The sequence below is a fragment of the Lepisma saccharinum genome, chromosome 8, assembly GCF_977018435.1.
Source record: "Lepisma saccharinum chromosome 8, izLepSacc3.1, whole genome shotgun sequence".
Lineage (NCBI taxonomy): Eukaryota > Metazoa > Arthropoda > Insecta > Zygentoma > Lepismatidae > Lepisma > Lepisma saccharinum.
In genome coordinates this window covers 87,458,976-87,477,786 of record NC_139236.1, presented here as the reverse complement: position 1 = coordinate 87,477,786, position 18,811 = coordinate 87,458,976, and the positions used below count along the sequence as shown (strand labels likewise).

Here is an 18,811-nt window from a genome sequence, read left to right as displayed (position 1 = left end):
ATTTGCATGGCACAACACAATGCATTGTAAACATGCCTCAGAGGTTGAGACAACTGAGAAAAAAAAGTGAATGCCCTGGTCAACGTGAAGCGTTCAGAGAGACTTTAATAAAAATAAATATACAATCTTAGGGATTGATACGTTCGCCCGCGCGGAGAAAAATTTTCCCTGTTGAAAATTTAAAAGTCAAATCGCAAAGCTTGACATGACCCAGGTTCGCCAATTCCATGTATTTTCTTAAAAAAAATATATATATATATATAAAAAAAAACATAGCCTTCTTTTGATTCCCTAAAAACCTTATAAATAAACAATAACAAGTTCGTATGCTTATATGATGTAAAAACAATATTATATACCATTATATGACTAGTAATTATAAGAGTTCATGTCATTAAAATGATATAACTCGCAATGTACCACACTTGTGCGTATGTAAAATTTTGTTATGTAGAATTGCTCATCCGCGAGCGCGTGGTCAATAGTCTGTGATGCTTCGCCAAGCGATTTCTAATCTGTGTCGCCAAGCGAGGCAAATGGCTGGAGCGTCTTCACACAAGAAACCCATAGCTCCCACTGTTTCTAAGAATTTGGAGCCCAAAATGGACCCTTCAAATAAGCTACAAAACCTTAAAAAGTTCACAAGTAAGTACAGACGTAAGTTCAATTGTAAATAAGCATGTAGAACACAGGTGTTCGCTGTAACCTTATTACAATATACACATCACACTGTTTTGCCTGTAGATAAGCCTGGGTATACCAACATGTACTATGTTTTGCTAAATGTGTAGCCACTTCACTCATGACTACTTCAAATATATGAACTTTCACTGGCTATCTTGCATATTCCGATGTTTGATTAAAAATACTTGATGCACACAAAGCTTCGAATAGCCAAGGGGAAGCAATTACTGACGAAACCGACGAGGTTTCTGTAGGAAGAAGAATGGGATAAGGTCAGTGGCGGCGATTGAGTTCCAAAATCGGAGGCCAAAGATAGTACATTTCCCTTTGTAGATAACGTTTATCATAGTGCGGGGTCAAAAGTGTCGAAAAGTGAGGGGGCAACTTGCCCCCCCCCCACCTAATCGCGCCAGTAGGTAAGGTATTTGCCTGGCAAGAAGAGGATTTGCATTGTTTTCCTTCTATGATTATAACTTCCGGATAATTTACTCATATCATGAACCCACAGAATTTCTTAAGCTTCTTTATCTGGGAAATAGGTTCGGAAAAAGCTTAATTTTGATAAACATTGTATTATATCAATGTTACTCAAATTACAAAGACGTATCATTGCAATATTTACAATTAATTATGCACTACTGAAAGTCTACAAGTGCTTCTTGAGTACAACCTACCTTAAACTCTGATAAAATTGTAAAATAATGTAGTTTATTGTGTATTAGTTCATTTGTTTAGCTCAAAAGTTGGCGGAAGAAGCAGCTTCAGCAGATGAATGTGTTTGCCTGTTCCTCCTTTGCTGCCACTATGTACCAAGTCACGTGAAGATCCAAATAAATTAAATAGGCTTCTGATTGCTCTATTGTTGGCAGCATCAACAATGACTATGTCGTTTCTCGACGCTTCTGCTCTGGCAGTTGTTTCTGGAGGAGCTGTTGTTCTTGCCACTGGTTCTAAATGGAAGAGGTTCAACAGTTGTTGAAAGCCTAACGGTGTCGCTGAGTTCGTTTTGCCATTGCTGGAAAACTCGTATATCTTTATGGTGCCTCCAGGCCACTGGAATATTCTGAAGTCTCCATTGCCGATGGACTCCAGCAAGTCTGTGGTATCTTCAGTGGCGGACGGAGGAGCGCTCGTGGGTCTGGCTTCAGGAGGTGAGAGAATGTCTACCAGTAGATCCAGTGGACTTGCAGGTTTCTGTACCATTTTGAGGAGTATCTGAGACAATAGGTTATCGAGTTCGGATTGGCTCTCAGGCTCTGACGTCACTTCTGGTTTCGTCGGCGCTTCCAGTCTCTTCGGGAGGAAGGGAAACTCCATTTTGTCCAGTAGGCTGATGTCCATCAGGTTGCTCACTTGGTCGATCACAGTCCTAAGACCGTCTTTCGGTGATGTCTCCAAGATGTCTCTCTTTGGTATGAAGGGAAGCGAGTCACCCAGTGCGAGGCCATAGGATAGTTTGTCAGTGTTGCCATCCTTGAGGATTAATGACTTGATGTCGTCGAAGAGTGGGATGTGGATTATGGTCTTCTCTGAAGGATCGTGGAAATCTACCAAGTTGCTCTGCCCATCTCTGCCATCTTCTAGGTATCTTCCGTGAGGAATGTCTGAAACAAGGAGAATTAAAAGCCAAATGGAAGAATAATAGCTGCAGTGAGATTGTTGACTTACTACTACCGCCAATAACTGAGAAAAGAGGATGAAGAATAGAGAGGAATAAATGTTGACGTGGGCAGGGATTTATTCAGAATTTTGCATCTGATGGATTGTAAGTTTGTGTTTGGGAGGCTGTAACGGTAAATTTAGAGCCAATATGACGATAATTAGGCTCTTGTGTAAATTCTGGGGGTGTAGGGTATGTGTGGATATGAGAGTGTTTAGCCACCTATCGGCATTATTCTGGAATACGCTAGGAAATACAATGGAAAATACAACTTGGCTTCTGGTATTAATGTACAATCAAGAAGAGTGAGTGAGTGAGGAGGAGGAGATAGAGAGCTATTTCCTTCCTCTTTATCTCGTCTCTCTCTCTCTCTCTCTCTCTCTCTCTCTCTTGTGTGTGTGTGTAGAGGGAGCCATTTCCCTTGATTTCTTCCGGAGAGAAGAGAGAGGAGGCGTGGGAAGTGAGATGGGAAAAGAGAGAGAGAGAAGAGGGGAGGGAAGTGAGAGGGGAAGAGAGAGAGAGAGAAGAGGGAAGGGAAGTGAGAGAGAAGAGGGGAGGAAAGTGAGAGGGGAAGAGAGAGAAAGAAGAGGAGAGGGAAATGAGAGGGGAAGAGAGAGAGAGAGAAAGACTCCTGTCGACTTTCTCTCTCTCTCTCTCTCTCTCTCTTTCCCCCGTCAGCCCCCTTGACATTGGGTAAAACTATTTTGTGTAATTTGTTTGCAGTGAAGAGTGAAAATGTAGACAGCACATATTATTTTGCTCACAACTTGGAGAAGGATAAATTCACAGAACATGAACAGGAGCTATTACATTCGTTCATCTCGTTTATGAACAGAAGTTTATCTAGCGGCAAGTTTTTAAGAGATTTTCTAGACTTTAAAAATTCTTTCATAGGGGAGCTCTGTATCCGTACCTTCGCTGGCCCCTGTTGCGCCCTCCCGTTCGGACAGAAATACGTGACTTTGACGTCATCATTCTTATTCATTCCACACCTCCGTCAAAGGTCAACAAGTCCCAAGTTTTGTGAACCAAAGGGAGTTTTATTGCTTCGGCCGGGGGTGGAATGTACGGTAGGCGCTATGATTGCACATTGTGCATTTTTCCTTGTATGATATAAATATCTGTATCATCAAAAGTAGTATCGAGTGTGTAAGGGATGATGACAGTAGCAGTCAATTAACAGTTCAAGAGATCATTTTGGAATACATAGAAAGAGAGTGTAGAATTTGAATGATATTTCTAAATTTCATATTAACTTAATCCCCCCTGCCACACACACTCACATAATGTACCTTCATTTTATACTGTTAAACTTTGGGAAAATGTTGGTTGACGAAGCCCCCTTATAACATGTGACCCTCCAGGAGATCAATTCTAGCTACCGATCTAGTGTGCCCCATATCTCAGGGGGGCAAGTGCCCTCCCTAGTCCCCCCTCTGCGGGAGCCCTTGAACAACTACTTCTTGATTATGAGCTTCACAATAATATTAATCTCCTTAACACTACTGATAATTTACAAATTGCAATGTCCCAACTTCCGAAAAGAACATGTTCTCGTGCATTAACTTACCAAATCCAGGTACAGAAAGACTCTTCAAAATTTCTGCAATATGGTTTCTTGCACACTTAGCATGGCTTATTTGCAGAACGATGGACAACAGAATAGACATCAACATGGCATCTAGCGGTGAAAACGTGTACTACGACTGAGAAAAAAAAGAACATGCAAGGTGTTGGAAGTAATTTCAGGCCGTGTCCGAGAGGTGCAAGACCCTACTTGAAGCGAGCATCCTCCGAGAATGGTCTTGCAGTGCGGTCTTGAAGTCGTGGACTGGAAGTGAAAGTCTTTCGAATTGCACTTCGACTGCAGCGCCAAATACGATCAGTAGGTGTAACCGAGGATACGTTGGTTTTCCACGTTTTAAACACTTGCTTTTCACCATAGAAATCACATAGCATTTGCAAATGTTCTTATGCATACATTTCCACACTTTAGAAGAACTGCAACAAACAACTTGCTGGCTTTCTACCTCCGCAATTTCAAACAAATGAACAACAAGTCCACTTGTCGCGTGACCGAGCCTGCAACTTGGAGTGCTCTGCCCTGTGGTCTTGATTCCTCGTGAACTTCGCGCTTTCGAACTACACTAGGTGACGTCACTTCCGACAATACCATACTTCAAGTCTGCACTTTGTACCTTTCGAACACAGCCACAGCATCGTTTAACAATTTATTGTAAAGTAAACATTTTGAAAGGATTTTGGTAATAATAACTAAGTATAATAACCATCGGATTTAGATTCGTCACAAATTGAATTTTAGCAAGCATATGATAAACAATAAAATTCAAAGATATATGCGTAAGTATTTCTTTATATACAGCTTAATTTTTTTAAAAAATTTTGAATTATATTGATTATTTCATTACACATCAATTAAAATATATATATAAATTACTTTGAAATACGCAAAGAGATACAAGAATCTAATTTACAGGTACGATTACTTTCCTAATATCTCTGGTTATTCTGCACAGCAAATTGAGAGTGAAGCCCCTATCACACGGAACTGGATTTCTAGTAGGAATGCCCTAGTTGGCGCTGAACTAACTTTCTAGGTAGCAATCATGGCCGCCTGGCTGACTGATTGACTGGTTTGGAGGAATAGGACATGTTCTAATTGCTACTTGCTTTCCTCGACTGGATTCTGTGGAACAGCCAATCAGAGCAAAGTTTCGCCATGTGAAGATAATCTGTGTGTGTGCAAGGGAGCGCTTTTGTCTGTGGTTTCCGAGTGTTACTCCAGCAATGTATAACGTATACAGCATGAAAGGCACCATCTATGCTGAGTGCACGGTGTTTACATTTGAAACAACTAAAATATTCTTCCATACGTGTACAGTAAAACGTTGTAAAGTATGTATTTAAGCAGCGCCATTGTTTTGTACCTAATAACGTTTTATACGAAACGATATTCTTCTCGGTTGAATAGTTATCGGCTTTTAAAAATGTGAAGTGATACATTGTTTACATCTCACGCGGCCGCCATTACAACTTCACTCGTATGGGAACAAAAGTCTATCGACAAGTAGGCTGATAAGTATCGTGTGAGGCGAAAACTAGCAAATTGGTAGCCAGTCCAACGCCAACTAGGGCATACCTACTGGAAATCCAGTTCCGTGTGATGCGGGCTTGAGTCGCGACGCCCCACCTAGCGGTTACCAGTGAGCGGCTGACGTCATATCATCCAGCAACAATCCCTTGCTTTCTTGCTTACCCACCACGCGCTTGATAGTCTCGCGCAGTTCATTGGTGGCTTTACGGACATAATCAGACTGTATCCTCTCATTTTTTTTTTGTCCTGAATTGAAAATAATAGAGTTTGCATGTTTACAGCAAAGTACCTTAAGGCAAACAAAAATATTTATACAAGAGTGCAGCTTTATTTATTTGCCGTAAATAAGTTAAATATAAGCTACTTTTTACAGAATATTCTTTGTACACTGAGAGATTGCTCTCATTAGGAAATCCAGATTTATCATTCACAAGGCCTCAAAGTTCCAATCTGTTCGTTAACAGTAAAAACTCACAAAACTGAATCTTTTGCCAACTCTTTTACTGTTTCAATGTTTCGAAACTGGAATGCACTCTCACATGAAACACGAAAATCAAATTCAAAATTTATCACAGCGCGCTACGATGCCAGGGGTTCGAATCCTGGCCCGGGCATGTGTGTTCTTTGTGAGTGTCCCTTCATCAATTTCATCATATCATCACTCACCCTCACCTTCGCGATTAACAAAAAGAGGCAGACGAGCGATGTAAAATATACCACATCAATCAATCAATTAAATCAATATTTATCACTAAGAAAAGATTAAGAAAAATATTTATGTAATGACACTACGCACAGTGGTTCGTATCACATTTTAAATTGCAGGCCCAGTGGGCGATTACCTTTCGGCTATTTAGATTTTTATGGTTGTACATACCCATCTATCTTCTAGAGGTCTTCACTGACCTGAGTATGAGAGGAACATTACACACACACACACACACACACACACACACACAAGGCTTATTACCGTACACGTCCTTCCTTAGCAACACTTTGCTCGTAGTAGTTCAGTTTCTACGCTACTACTTTTTGAAAAACGACAGTTTTATTCGGTATGCAACCGCACGGTACAGTTTCATGGTTGCCACTGCCAGTTCATTTTTATGTCGTAAAAAAACAAAAATATTTAATGTGAACACAAACTTGGTTAACAATCAAGGCTCGCACCATCGAAAAGGAGCCTAAACAAGTACAATGTTACTAAGAAAGGAAGGTTGTTGATGTAGTACGGCGACACATTGTGTCGATTTACACCTGTATATTTTTTTAAATATGGTTAGTGGCCTGTAGTGACTAGTAACAGGGATAGACACAAAATCGGAGCTATTACAATTGGTATTATATGGATGTTATATAATCTAAATCAGTAGCTGCGATTGGGTGCCAAAACTGAGGGGATGGGGGACCAGGACAATTTACTTTCTCTCGGTAGACAAGGCTTTGCATTGAGATGCTGTAGTGCAGGGACAGAACTTGACACAAAGTTTGTAGGAGGGGGGCCAACTGACCCCTAATCGCCCCCACTGATCACAATGAAACTCAAGAGATATAACTCTACCATAAAACTGAATTCATATATTTCTTATGGTCTATTACAAATTACAGAAATGAATATTAAACCTTCGGATTTAGGAATGCCAGAGTGGGATTAGAATATAAAAATTATCTTTGACCTCTTCAAGTTATATTTGCGTCACCTCTCTCAATCTCCAAGAAAGGAGTTTAAAATTGTCATTACTCTAGAATCTGTCATAACACCAGTGACCTTTGTAAAGATCTTCCTGTAAACCATAAACGTACAGCTTGATTGAACTTTTAACGACGATGCTCACCAAACACTAAATCGACAACAAAGCTATCCGCAAAGATAAAAACCTCATTTGATTATCATAAAGTCAGTGGCGTGTGGATACAGTCGCATGAACAACTCAAATAGCAAAGCTTACCTACCACCCCGTCCGTGTCCGTCTGACAACAAGTTCAACTGGTATCTTCTCAAAAGAGAAGTCGATTATGCGAATTAATGATGCGTGCTTGTCAACAAATGACTTTTCCCTCTTTTCATGTCTTGTTTTTTTGTGTTACCGTTATATTCCTAACGTTACGGATCGGGTGAGATAAAAAAAAGGCAACATAATATAGCTGATGCAAACACTCGCGATTCAGAATGCCTTTGTTCGTAGTATGTCAATTGTTTCGACAAGCTCCGTTACTGCATCATACTACATGAACATAAAAAAAATTACGTTTCAGGGATCTAGAAAGATCATGCCATGCTCACAGAGTATGCTGCGTACATAAAACAAAGCATATCGGTGAAAGAGACCTTCCACTGTGACGGATTTAGCTCAATGAATCCCGCCTCGTAACTGAATTTTATGTTTTTCTTGATAAGCATCGACTTAAAAAGCTTTAGAACGAGATATGGAGGTTCACATCGTTCAACAGGCAGCACAGGATTGCAGTGCTAGGAACAGCAGTCGCACAGAACAAATATAGTCCAAGGGTTAGAGATAAAAAAAGATGTAAAACTCACACTCTCGACTGAGCTGCCATCTGCCGCATGGAGTTCTGAACAGCATAATAAAAAACATGAGCTCCGAAACTATACTTCAGAGCTAGTGTACAGTGGGATCCAATACTATTGCTTGGCAAATTGTCCATGACTATTTTCACATAGTATGTTTTTTTAAGCGTTGGATTTCTTTATGTATGCTGGTGCAGAAGTTGTCAACAGCTTGTTTTGAGTTTTCTGGTCAAATAAAAGTGCACGAACATGGTGATGGACAATTTGGACGGTAATACTCATGGATCCAACTGCACATGTATCATGAACAGAAAACCAAATATTTTACACAATGTGAATTAACATTATGTAATTTATGAAGTATCAAATTTTCGTTTGATTGTACGAAGCACTGATCATAATTTATGTGCACTGTGTAGTGTGTGTATTTGTTTTACTTGACATATCTATCAAATGAGGATCTTCATGTGTTACATCAACAGAGAACGTCTTTTTTTCCATGACTAGACTCTGATTATGTGTTCGTTTATGTAGCAGGTTCGAATTATTTTCAACATTCGCTTATACCCGAAGCTTCTATTGTAATTTAGAAAAATCAACTAAATAATTGACAAACATAATAATTATGATTCAATGGTGTTTTATTAAAAATGATAATATAAATAGGTACATATTTTGTTTAAAATTGCATAATTGAATGCACACAGCAACGTCGAAACTTATTCGTATACCGATTGTATGTCCTGTACGTCATTGTTGTTAACATCCAAGAACAGCACTGCCTTTATGAAATGACTTCTGGTAGATGATATCCGCAAAGATCTCTCATTCCCTGAAAATGAAAAATAACGATCATTTTCGTTTTAGTGGTAGTAAGGCCATTAACCTCAAAACAGTATATATTACACAATTTTTTACTGCTATAGTTATGTACAAACTTCGAAATATTTAAAGTGTTTATTTGTTCATTAAAATAATGCACAAAATATTTATATTTGTTCCTCTTTGGCTTTACTATCCATTATGTTAATATACGTAGTATTATGTCTCTACACGTTGTTTGAGTAAATGTAAATTATTGAATCTGAAATTGACTTAAAGACATTGTACGTATATGCTGACATCTATCTACTTTCAGAACTTACATGCTAGTAACTCGCAGCGAGTACAAGAGGAATTTTAGTAGCACAGTTTTTTGTTTTTTTTTTGTTTTTTTTACTTTACATTTATCAGAAAACCAGGAATGTCTTTCAGTACAATGTTGTAGTATGTTAAAGTTGAAAAAGCTCCAGAAATTTGTCATTTGTTTTTTAATTAAAAATTTTCAGTTACGTGAATAAAGAATATTGAAATATATTGATCTAACATAATTGGAAATTTCTGAATATTTGACCACAGACGAGTAATAAAATTATACAACAACGCTGCCACCTGGTGTATTACAATTTATGCATAATCTATGCTCGTTAAATTTCATTACTGAAAAAGTAAATGTAAACAAGAAAAATTGAATTACATATAGGTGACTCTCGGGCACTTTTGTTTGGAATACGTATTGCATGACGTGAATTAAATGCTCTGACAATTTGATACAATGTGACATCTTGACGGAAGTTAAGTCTTTCGGAGGATAATTCCACATATGAGTTAACATGTTAACTCATATGTGAGAAATTAGTTCCATCAAACTGTTAAAATTGTAATATTATTATTCTTCTTCAGAAAGTCAAAAGCTTCTACTTGATGTTGTCCAATGGTCTTAGTTGAATTTTGACGTGCACCTGCTCAAATGTCACACTTGTCTTTCTACGTAGTTCCCTGTATTTTAGAATATCTTAACATGGGAATTTAAAGGTAAAATGAAAGTAATAGATATAAATTATGACTTACTTGGGAAATGCAATGCTATCACTGACGTGGACTGCACTGGACGAGCTTGAAACTGAAGATCCTGATTCGTCTCCCTGCCTGACAACCACGGACTGGACTTCACTTGTTGTTTTTCCATCATCTGAGACCACCTTGTGTCCAGCACTGGAAACAGAAACTCCCGTGTCGTCGTCGGACCCAGTTCGAACGTCAATAAGTCCAACTCCTCCATGGTTCTGTCCGTATCCACCAGCTGGTCCGTGTCCGTATCCGGAACCGCCGTTGCTGAAATGTGGTCCACTTAAGCTTCCTCCTGGTCCTCCAAACTGGTTGCTGGAGCCATGGCCTCCTGCGTTGCTGTTAAATCCATGGGAGCCTCCATAGTTCTGATGACCTCCTATTGGTTTCTCATAGACTGGCTTCTCAACAGGTCTGGTAGACAAGGGAACAACTCCATGGCCACCAAATCCTGATTGGCTACTCTGACTTTGAGCAGCTGCGTTGCTGGAAGAAGAAGAAACTCCAGGAGAGGCTCCAAAAATGAATCCACCATTAACAGGGCCTTTGTTGAAAGTACCGTGCTGTCCTGGACCTCCGAATCCGCCTCCGTTGACGTTGAAAGACTGGCTGTTAGCATTGCTTGCTGCCGCACCACCGACACCACTGTTGAAAGATTGACTGGCTGCATTACTTGACGCACCGCCGGCACCACCGAATCCTGAACCAAAGTTTTGACTTGCAGCGTTGCTTGAAGATCCACCCAATCCACCAAACCCACCGTTAGAATTGAAGGATTGGCTGGCAGCGTTGCTTGAAGATCCAGAACCTCCACTCAATCCGCCAAATCCTCCGTTAGAATTGAAGGATTGGCTGCCAGCGTTGCTTGAAGATCCAGAAACTCCACTCAACCCGCCAAATCCTCCGTTAGAATTGAAGGATTGGCTGCCAGCGTTGCCTGAAGATCCAGAAACTCCACTCAACCCGCCAAATCCTCCGTTAGAATTGAAGGATTGACTGCCAGCGTTGCCTGAAGATCCAGAAACTCCACTCAATCCGCCAAAACCGCCGTTAGAATTGAAGGATTGACTGCCAGCGTTGCTTGAAGATCCAGAAACTCCACCAAATCCACCAAACCCACCGTTAGAATTGAATGACTGGCTGGCAGCATTGCTTGAAGAGGCGGAGGCACCTCCAGAGCCGAAACCTGGACCAAAACCACCTGAATTTCCAGACGCAAAGCTTTGACTACCAGCGTTAGCAGAGGACGAACCATGAGCTGGGCCTCCAAATCCGGGACCGCCGCCAAAACCAGGTCTGCCGCCGTGGTGACCACCGCCAAATCCACCATGACCGCCGCCAAAGTGTTGCCCTCCGGAAAATCCGCCTGTTGAGACTAAACCTGGGTTTCCAAATCCGCCGCCACCGTGACTGCTGGCGCTGCTTGAACCCTTGTTGATGCTTCCTCCAAAAACAAGTCCTGGCAATCTTATTCCTCCTCCCAAGCTGAAGGTCTGGCTGTTAGCATCGCTACCAGAGCCGTGCTGGTAAGGCTTGTGGAATCCTCCAAGGGGCTTAATGAAGTTCTCGGTTCCCTTGAGAATATGACCAGCGACGTGGCTCAGAAGTCCAAACCGTGCGCCGATCTCATCTCCGGTAGTCGTGCTGTCTTCGTCGCCGCTGGGTGTTGTCGCACCTTCAGGCTCTGTCGCGGCATCTTCATGCGGTGCTTCTTCGGGAACTTCCTTCTCAGCGTCCACTCCCTTTTCTTGGTCTTTTCCTTCTTGTTTTGAGTCATCTAAGAACACCACTACATCTTCGTCATGTTCTCTCTTGGATCGAATGACGTCATCCTCGAAAAAGGCGGGATAGTCGTAGAGGAGCACCAATTCTGCAAGAAGAAAAAATAATTATCAGTATCACTATACTAATTAAACAGGGGCGACATTGAATGACTAGTTACATGTAAATAAACACAATACTCACCATATCAATACCGTTTAAAGCAGATCCACTAGGAATAAATTATGCTAGATACGACAGCCTGAGGGGATACTGATTTTTGACTGGATCAGCACGTTTTATTTAAACTGTGTAAATTTGTACGTCTACCCAATCTACAATCGATGTAACATTATATAATGTAGAAGAAATGTTTTACATAATAGCAGTTCTTAAGTCTCTAAATGATTGCACAACAATATTTATATCGTAGGAGCAATCGATTTGATTTATTTATTTCTTGTTTTAAGTCCACCTTGTTTTGTTTTTGTTGTTAAGTCTTGTTTTAAGTGCACAGTAAGGCCAATCGCGACAGGACTTACAGTTTAAAGTGGGATCCCAACCAGTATGTGCCTCCACTGGGTATCGAACCCGGGACCCTTTAATTACAAGGCGATGACACTACCACTGCGCCATCGGAGAGGCCCTAAGAGCAATTGAGATAGCCTAGCTAGAACTTTACTCGAGACCAAACATCTCCCAGATTATTCCGCAAGGAAAGAAACACACATACGCATATCTTAGTACGTGGTTCACATGTCATCAAGTCATCTAACTAGTGCAATACAATTTGGTCAAATTTTACCTAAATCATTAAAAAAAAACAGACAAGCAAAGAATTGGGCAACTTTCGTGTACTTGCCTTCCTAACGAATATGCTAAAAGTCACCTAAAATCGAATATGTCCGATGGCCGCCATATTGGAAAATGACACCCAATTTTAGAATTTGCGCTCATATTTCATTAAGCGTTGAAGATGCGGATACTGTTTTCGACAAAAAAAAATGAAGATAAAAAGAAGCTACCCTGTTCTTCCTAAACCTAATAGTTTTCGTGATATGAAGCACCTAACATTATGTATCTTTTTTGTCTCAATCTGAAACTGACAGGTAGATCAACAGTACATTTTATTTGTTATTGCATATTAAATAGTTTAACTAAATATGCTTTGTAGTTAGTAAGGGTTAAAATAGTGTAGCGGGTGTAACGTGAAGCGTATGTGTGTGTCTGTGTAAGGGTGAAGGTATCCTCTGCATGTTGCAACATGCCGTGAAGGCACATGGGGTGTGTGGAGGTAAGGCCCTACAATCTCGGCCTTTTGTGGAGGCGCTGTGATCAACAAAACGCTCGGCGGGCTTTATCGCCATCCCACCCAGGGTTGCCCCCGTGTACCCATTTAGTATAGAATGGATGATCCTCGCAACGCTTCATGCAGGATATTGATTAAAAATTCCCATTCAAAATTGAAAACTCCCCATGGAAACGTTTGGTGGTAGGGGGGGGGGATTCCAGGACAAAATCGTTGGTGGTGGTAAACTCCAGGAAAAAATCGTTGGTGGTGGGGAATTCCCCCCTGCCCCCCCCCCCCCCGGTATTTCGCACCCTGCGTAAGGCCTGCATTCCAAACCGAAATGAACATCCTGTCTCTTCGCCTTCAAACATTTATTAACAAAGGCGTGCGACCTACGTTGGAAGGGGGTGGGGATGTGCAGAATTAACTTGTGGCTTAAATTTTCGGGGGCAGAATCAAAGTTTTGTATGTAATAAATATAGCGTCCAGATTGCTAAATTTGCGAAATAAAAAAAATACTTATTTTGTTTCTCAGGTCGAGGGCTTAACAAAAGTACCATTAACTAGTAAATTTTAAAAAAATAGCATTTGGGGGAGGGAACAAGTGCCCCTTGCCCCGCCCCCCAATTTACGCGTGTGTTAATCCAGGGATTAGATTACACCATGAGGGTCTACACTCTGTAATCTAATGGACTGACACTATTCATCATAACGAAAACTGTGAACCTAAGGAGACCATGAGCACAATGAAGACATTATGGGGTAATAAGATATGCATCCAATCAGCGATGGCGTTCTCAGTCAACATATGTATGTGTCTGTATTATTGGACTTACGACATTGACATTTACTTTCTGGACAGATCCAAACTGGGCCAATGCCTTCATCTCCCAACGATGCCAAGAGGCAGCAAGTGAAAGTTGAGGAGGCGACCTACTAACAAGGCTTAGCGTTTTGGAATGGGATTTCCAATATTATCGGAATAGTTCAGAATGTCATTTTCCCAGAACATGTGGTTAAAGGCCAAGATTGCAACTTGGTACACATTCATGACTGAAGCAAGATTTGACCCTAGAATTCGTAGCAAGTTTTCGTTTTAGAAGATACTCGAGTTTGGATGACAAGTCAATACACGTAAATAAAATCAAACTAGCACCAATGTCTTCTCTAGGGTGCACTCGAAACCAGAAGACATAGACATTAGAAATAGTATTTGAACTAGATTTTGGATATCTTTCGAGGCTTTTCTGCCAACTTTTGGCTAATCGCGACGATGAGGATGAGTGACGATATGATGAAATTGATGAAGGGACACTCACAAAGAACACCCGGGGATTTGAACCCAGAATTCCTGCCGTCATAGTGCTACTGTACTAACCACTCCGCCGCGGAGATCCACGAAATAGGCGGAAGATTTAGCGCTTATTTTCATTATTTCGACTGCTCTGAACAGATTTACTAACATGGGAGGTTATCTAAGTGTCCCCCTTCGATTTCCATGAAACTTGGAAGGTGTATAGAGGGGCCCAAAGGAAGAAATTCATGTTTTTTTTTGTTTCGGCTAAAAAACTGTTTTAGGGGGCAAACCCCCTCCTCAAATGTCAAGATGAGGACAAATTGAAGTGGGGATCTGACCACTGTGTCCCCCTCCGATTTCCAGGAAACTTGGCAGGTATATAGAGGGGCCAAAAGGAAGAAATACGTGTTTTTGTGTTTCAGCTAAAAAACTGTTTTAGGGGGCAAAACCCCCCCCCCTCAAATGTCAAGATGAGAAGAAATTGAAGTGAGGATCTGACCCCGAAACCACGTAAATATGGCATAGGAAGAAACAGGGGGGATAGGGCCCCTCTATACACCTCCCAAATTTCATGGAAATCGGAGGGAGACGCAGGGGTCAGATCCCCAAGTCAATTTGTCCCCATCTTGACATTTGAGGCGGGTTTTGCTCCCTAAAACAGTTTTTTTAGCCGAAACAAAAAACACGTATTTCTTCCTTTGGGCCCCTCTATACACCTGCCAAGTTTCATGGAAATCTGAGGGGGGACAGGGGTCAAATGCTCACTTCAATTTGTCCTCATTTTGACATTTGAGGCGGGTTTTGCCCCCTAAAACAGTTTTTAAGCCAAAACAAAAAAAACACGTATTTCATCCTTTGGGCCCCTCTATAAACCTGCCAAATTTTATGGAAATCGGAGGGGGACACTTAGATAACCTCCCTTGTAAGAGTGAAATACAAAATAAAAAAGGAATGGGATCACTAGTGAAACGCAGACATACAATAAAACTACACCATACAAATTGTACGCACAGGTAGGTAGATTCCAGTAGATCAAACTAGCAAGAGAAACAACGGTCTTCATAATGCGAATTCGAACGAGCTCCTTTGTTAGAAGTTCATTGAGAATTAATGTGCTTAGGCATGATAGAAATCAAAGTCCATTTACTTTCTTATCCAACAACAATAACTAAAACATGAATATTGTATGTCGGAAGATGTGAACTAAATACATGACAGTTGTGTGTATTAAATTATTTAATTAGGAGACAACCGAGTGCAGAGTGAAACACCTTTCAACTGATGATATGACATTCAACTGTAAATCAGGTAGTAGAACATTATTTTTAATGATAATTAATGTTTGTTGAACCATAAAATGAGATAATGGAACACACGTGGCTATTGGAAATTAGTTCAAGGCTCTTTGCCATAGGTTCATAGGAAATTCCAAAGCCTAAGATTGGAACCTTAAGGAGAAGTACAAAGATACAAGCAAGCGTAACCGTTAGGATGTCTGCTTTCATGGCAGGATGAGCAGGAAACACGCCTTATTAGCAAAGTACAATAACCTTCCTTCTTAGGTTGTTTGAGTCTGTACATAACAAGTTTTTCGAACCCGTGGAACCGAAATGTGCACTGCAGACGTCATAGGAAGTTTGTTTTAGGTTGGAATGTAGAACACGTTCTGTAGATCTGGAACTCAAGGTCAATCTACTGTGTGACTCAAACACGTTTCAGGACAATGTATTATCAATGAGCTTGCTACTGTGTACAGTATTCAATATGTTACTTTTAATGAACTGCTTGCGGAGAATAGGATTGTCTTATTACAGTAGTTAACATAAAATCAAGACATACACGTATAACATATCGTTAGTCATGTAAGCGAGCTCATAACTAACTTTTCTTAAAATAGTAATCATTGTATTACAGTGTGAGAACATAGCACACTTTTAAATTATTGGCCAACATATTAGTACACAATTTGTTAAGGAAATAACCTTCTTCGTTTGTTTTGAATCGGAAACAATATTCACTCTTAGACCATGTGGTTTGCTCGGTATACATAGATTCAGAGCATCGACTATCCTATGTAAAATTTTATTCACAATAATAAACATAAAAAAATAATAAATATTTCTCACTTTACATCTATATTGAATATAATCCTTGTAATATCATATTCAAAACATTCATAAAATGTTAAAATACTAAGAGGATATTTACCTGATATTTTATAGATAAATCTTTTATTTTTATAGTAAGTAGTCATGTGGGGGAAGTATTTCTTACCACGACTGCCTACCCATTAGTGCCAATTATTAACCCGTGATACGTAGGTATTCAGGATAACATTTCATATTTCGAAGGTTTGTAGCGTCGAAATGAGGCGTCCAAGAGGAAAATTTTATGAATAAAAGTTGTTTGGCTTAATGTTACCGTGGCACCTTTTAACGTGGCACGTTGCTGGGGCGCAGACAGCACTATCAAAATATTTGAGGGCAATTTTTCGTTAAAGTAATATAAAATTCAACGTGTAAAAATATTTTTCTAAAATATATGAAAAAATAGTTTATACCTTGGCACGATGCTGCAATATGTGAATTGAGGGGGAATCAGGATATGTATTTCCTTAGCAATGAATTCATTTATTTTGGCTGGTTCCAAGTCACTTTTGCTTCTAGCTGCACCATATTTAATCCGTTAGGTGAAGAGAGGGAAGAAATTGGGAGGGGTAGGTCAAGGATAGTGTTAGGTGACTTTCAGTAATAGGATAGTAGCAGACACGCAGTCGTAATTAAATACTTAACGAGGATTTTGACATTATCTGAGGGGATGAGGGTTGACACCCCTGGCACGATGCGTATGATTTTTATAAAATTTCGAATCATATTTTTTTATTAATTGAGTTGGTGTTTTAAGTCCACTTTATGCACAGTAAAGCTAATCGGGACTGGACGTACGGTTTAAAGTGGGATCCGAACCACTGTGTGCCTCCACGGGGAATCGAACCCGGGACCCCTCGATGAGTCATAAGATGGAGAAGAAAACAAGTTTGACCTTAGTATTTACTTTGCAATGCGAGTTCTTCAGACATACCAAGCTACTGATTTAGAGCCAGGATATTGCCAAAAATGCCTATTTTGTTCCTGTTGGCAAATTCGCAGGCTATAAGTACACAGATGTATTTCATGGTACTTCCATGTAAAGACAAGTGTGCCTAAAATTGCCTGTTTCTACTGTTAGTGCCTATAAATACCTAAAACCTGTTAAAAGCAGGAACAAAGTAGTGTTATAAGTGCGAAAATTTTGTATTTGGTCTCATTTTGTTTACATTTCCCCTCGGTTAATCGCGACAAGAGAATGGATGATTATTAGATTAAATAGACTATCACTGAAACTCAACTTTAAACTGTAGGTCCAATTCAGATTGGCCAATCTGAACATCCGAGTCACTTTCTTGTCGACTAAATTCAATGATCAGGTCCGGAAACTTCCAGAACCAAACATACCTAGTCCTACGAGAGAACATCACGAATCCACCACTGATTAATGTGATACATTGATTAAATCAAAAATCAGACATGCAAGTTTAGCAAACATACCTTCCTGGCCAGGCGACGAGGCAGACCAAGCAGCAACGAACGTGCACAACAGACAACACACCGATAAAAATCTCATCCTTGCCAACTCGATAACAGGCAACGAGAAAGTCAGTCAGTCTTGCACCACAAACGCTAAATCAAGGACTGAAGTCAAGCTGACTCCAGCCAAGAAGTTTTATACACACGAAGTCATTTTCCAGGCTACGGATGACTGTTATGACGTACATTTCACCCTGACCCTGAAACGAAGCGTGGGGAATTTTTAAAAGTGAGATTACACCATTTGCTATTCATTCCCGTAGCTCGCTCGCTTGCCGTGGGCTATTCCCATTAGGCTTAAAAACTGTCTTCGCAATGCATGATGGGTAGGTAGATACGTCACGCCTTTTGGCAAAAGCTGGTAAAGGGATTTCTTGGTATTTTTACCTGACGAAGATGAATGTATCGTACCTGGTGTCAACCTGTGACCTTCTGAACCCTATCATTACTTAAAGAAGCTTGTTTTATCGATAGCTATTACGTAAGATATTTTACTTGGAATTTTGTACGTTATTACCCGAAACCTTTCTCAAGCGCTTAACAACTTTTAGCAGGTTTCGGTAAATTGTATTTCCTTGTGCATATACGAGAGTTACAAGATACAACAAATAACTTTAAATTTACAAAACACGCATTGAGTAATTTGAAAGAAAAACTCGGATATCTACAGTTCTGTGTTTTCTTCAATATGTTTATAATTACTTTAAACAAATAATCTAATTTACAACAAATAGAGCATAATATTGAATTATGTTAATTCGACATGTTAATTCTGCGACATAAAAATTAAATTATATAATCAGTGCCACCTATGGAACACTTTCACATTATGACTTACAATGTTAAGCCTTAATTTGAAGCAACTATTTCCGATATTTTTCAATGCAACATGAAAAGAGTGAAAGGTAGAACTTTCCAAGAAGTAGATCATTTGAATTTTTGTTACTTATCGTCGCTTTT

At 40.0% G+C, this 18,811-nt stretch overlaps 2 protein-coding genes across 5 annotated transcripts; both read right to left on the bottom strand.

The window, feature by feature from the left end:
* Positions 1 to 1,234: 1,234 nt before the first annotated feature.
* On the bottom strand, positions 1,235 to 7,601 carry LOC145991622 (uncharacterized). 4 transcript variants are annotated; one of them, XM_083127683.1, is made up of 3 exons: positions 7,409 to 7,601; positions 3,915 to 4,050; positions 1,235 to 2,288 (listed from the first exon to the last, which is right to left on the bottom strand). In XM_083127683.1, the coding sequence occupies exons 2-3, from the start codon at positions 4,018 to 4,020 to the stop codon at positions 1,408 to 1,410; spliced, it is 987 nt and encodes a 328-aa protein (XP_082983809.1). In that variant the 5' UTR covers positions 4,021 to 4,050; positions 7,409 to 7,601; the 3' UTR covers positions 1,235 to 1,407. The 4 variants fall into 4 exon arrangements, with proteins under 4 accessions (XP_082983809.1, XP_082983810.1, XP_082983808.1 ...); XM_083127684.1 differs by having other exon boundaries at positions 7,413 to 7,600; XM_083127682.1 differs by having other exon boundaries at positions 3,915 to 4,044; positions 7,413 to 7,597.
* A 1,011-nt stretch (positions 7,602 to 8,612) lies between these two features.
* On the bottom strand, positions 8,613 to 18,106 carry LOC145991276 (uncharacterized). The gene is made up of 3 exons (XM_083127257.1): positions 17,813 to 18,106; positions 9,880 to 11,746; positions 8,613 to 8,821 (listed from the first exon to the last, which is right to left on the bottom strand). The coding sequence occupies exons 1-3, from the start codon at positions 17,886 to 17,888 to the stop codon at positions 8,815 to 8,817; spliced, it is 1,950 nt and encodes a 649-aa protein (XP_082983383.1). The 5' UTR covers positions 17,889 to 18,106; the 3' UTR covers positions 8,613 to 8,814.
* Between the last annotated feature and the right edge of the window lie 705 nt (positions 18,107 to 18,811).

Coding starts and splice junctions, on each gene's coding strand:
- LOC145991622 (XM_083127683.1), bottom strand. CDS start 4,020: ATGTTGATGTCTATTCTGTTGTCCATCGTTCTGCAAATAAGCCATGCT. Junction 2,289..3,914: donor TCTTTCTGTACCTGGATTTG/GTAAGTTAATGC, acceptor TCCTTGTTTCAG/ACATTCCTCACGGAAGATAC.
- LOC145991276 (XM_083127257.1), bottom strand. CDS start 17,888: ATGAGATTTTTATCGGTGTGTTGTCTGTTGTGCACGTTCGTTGCTGCT. Junction 11,747..17,812: donor CTCGTCGCCTGGCCAGGAAG/GTATGTTTGCTA, acceptor TTCTTCTTGCAG/AATTGGTGCTCCTCTACGAC.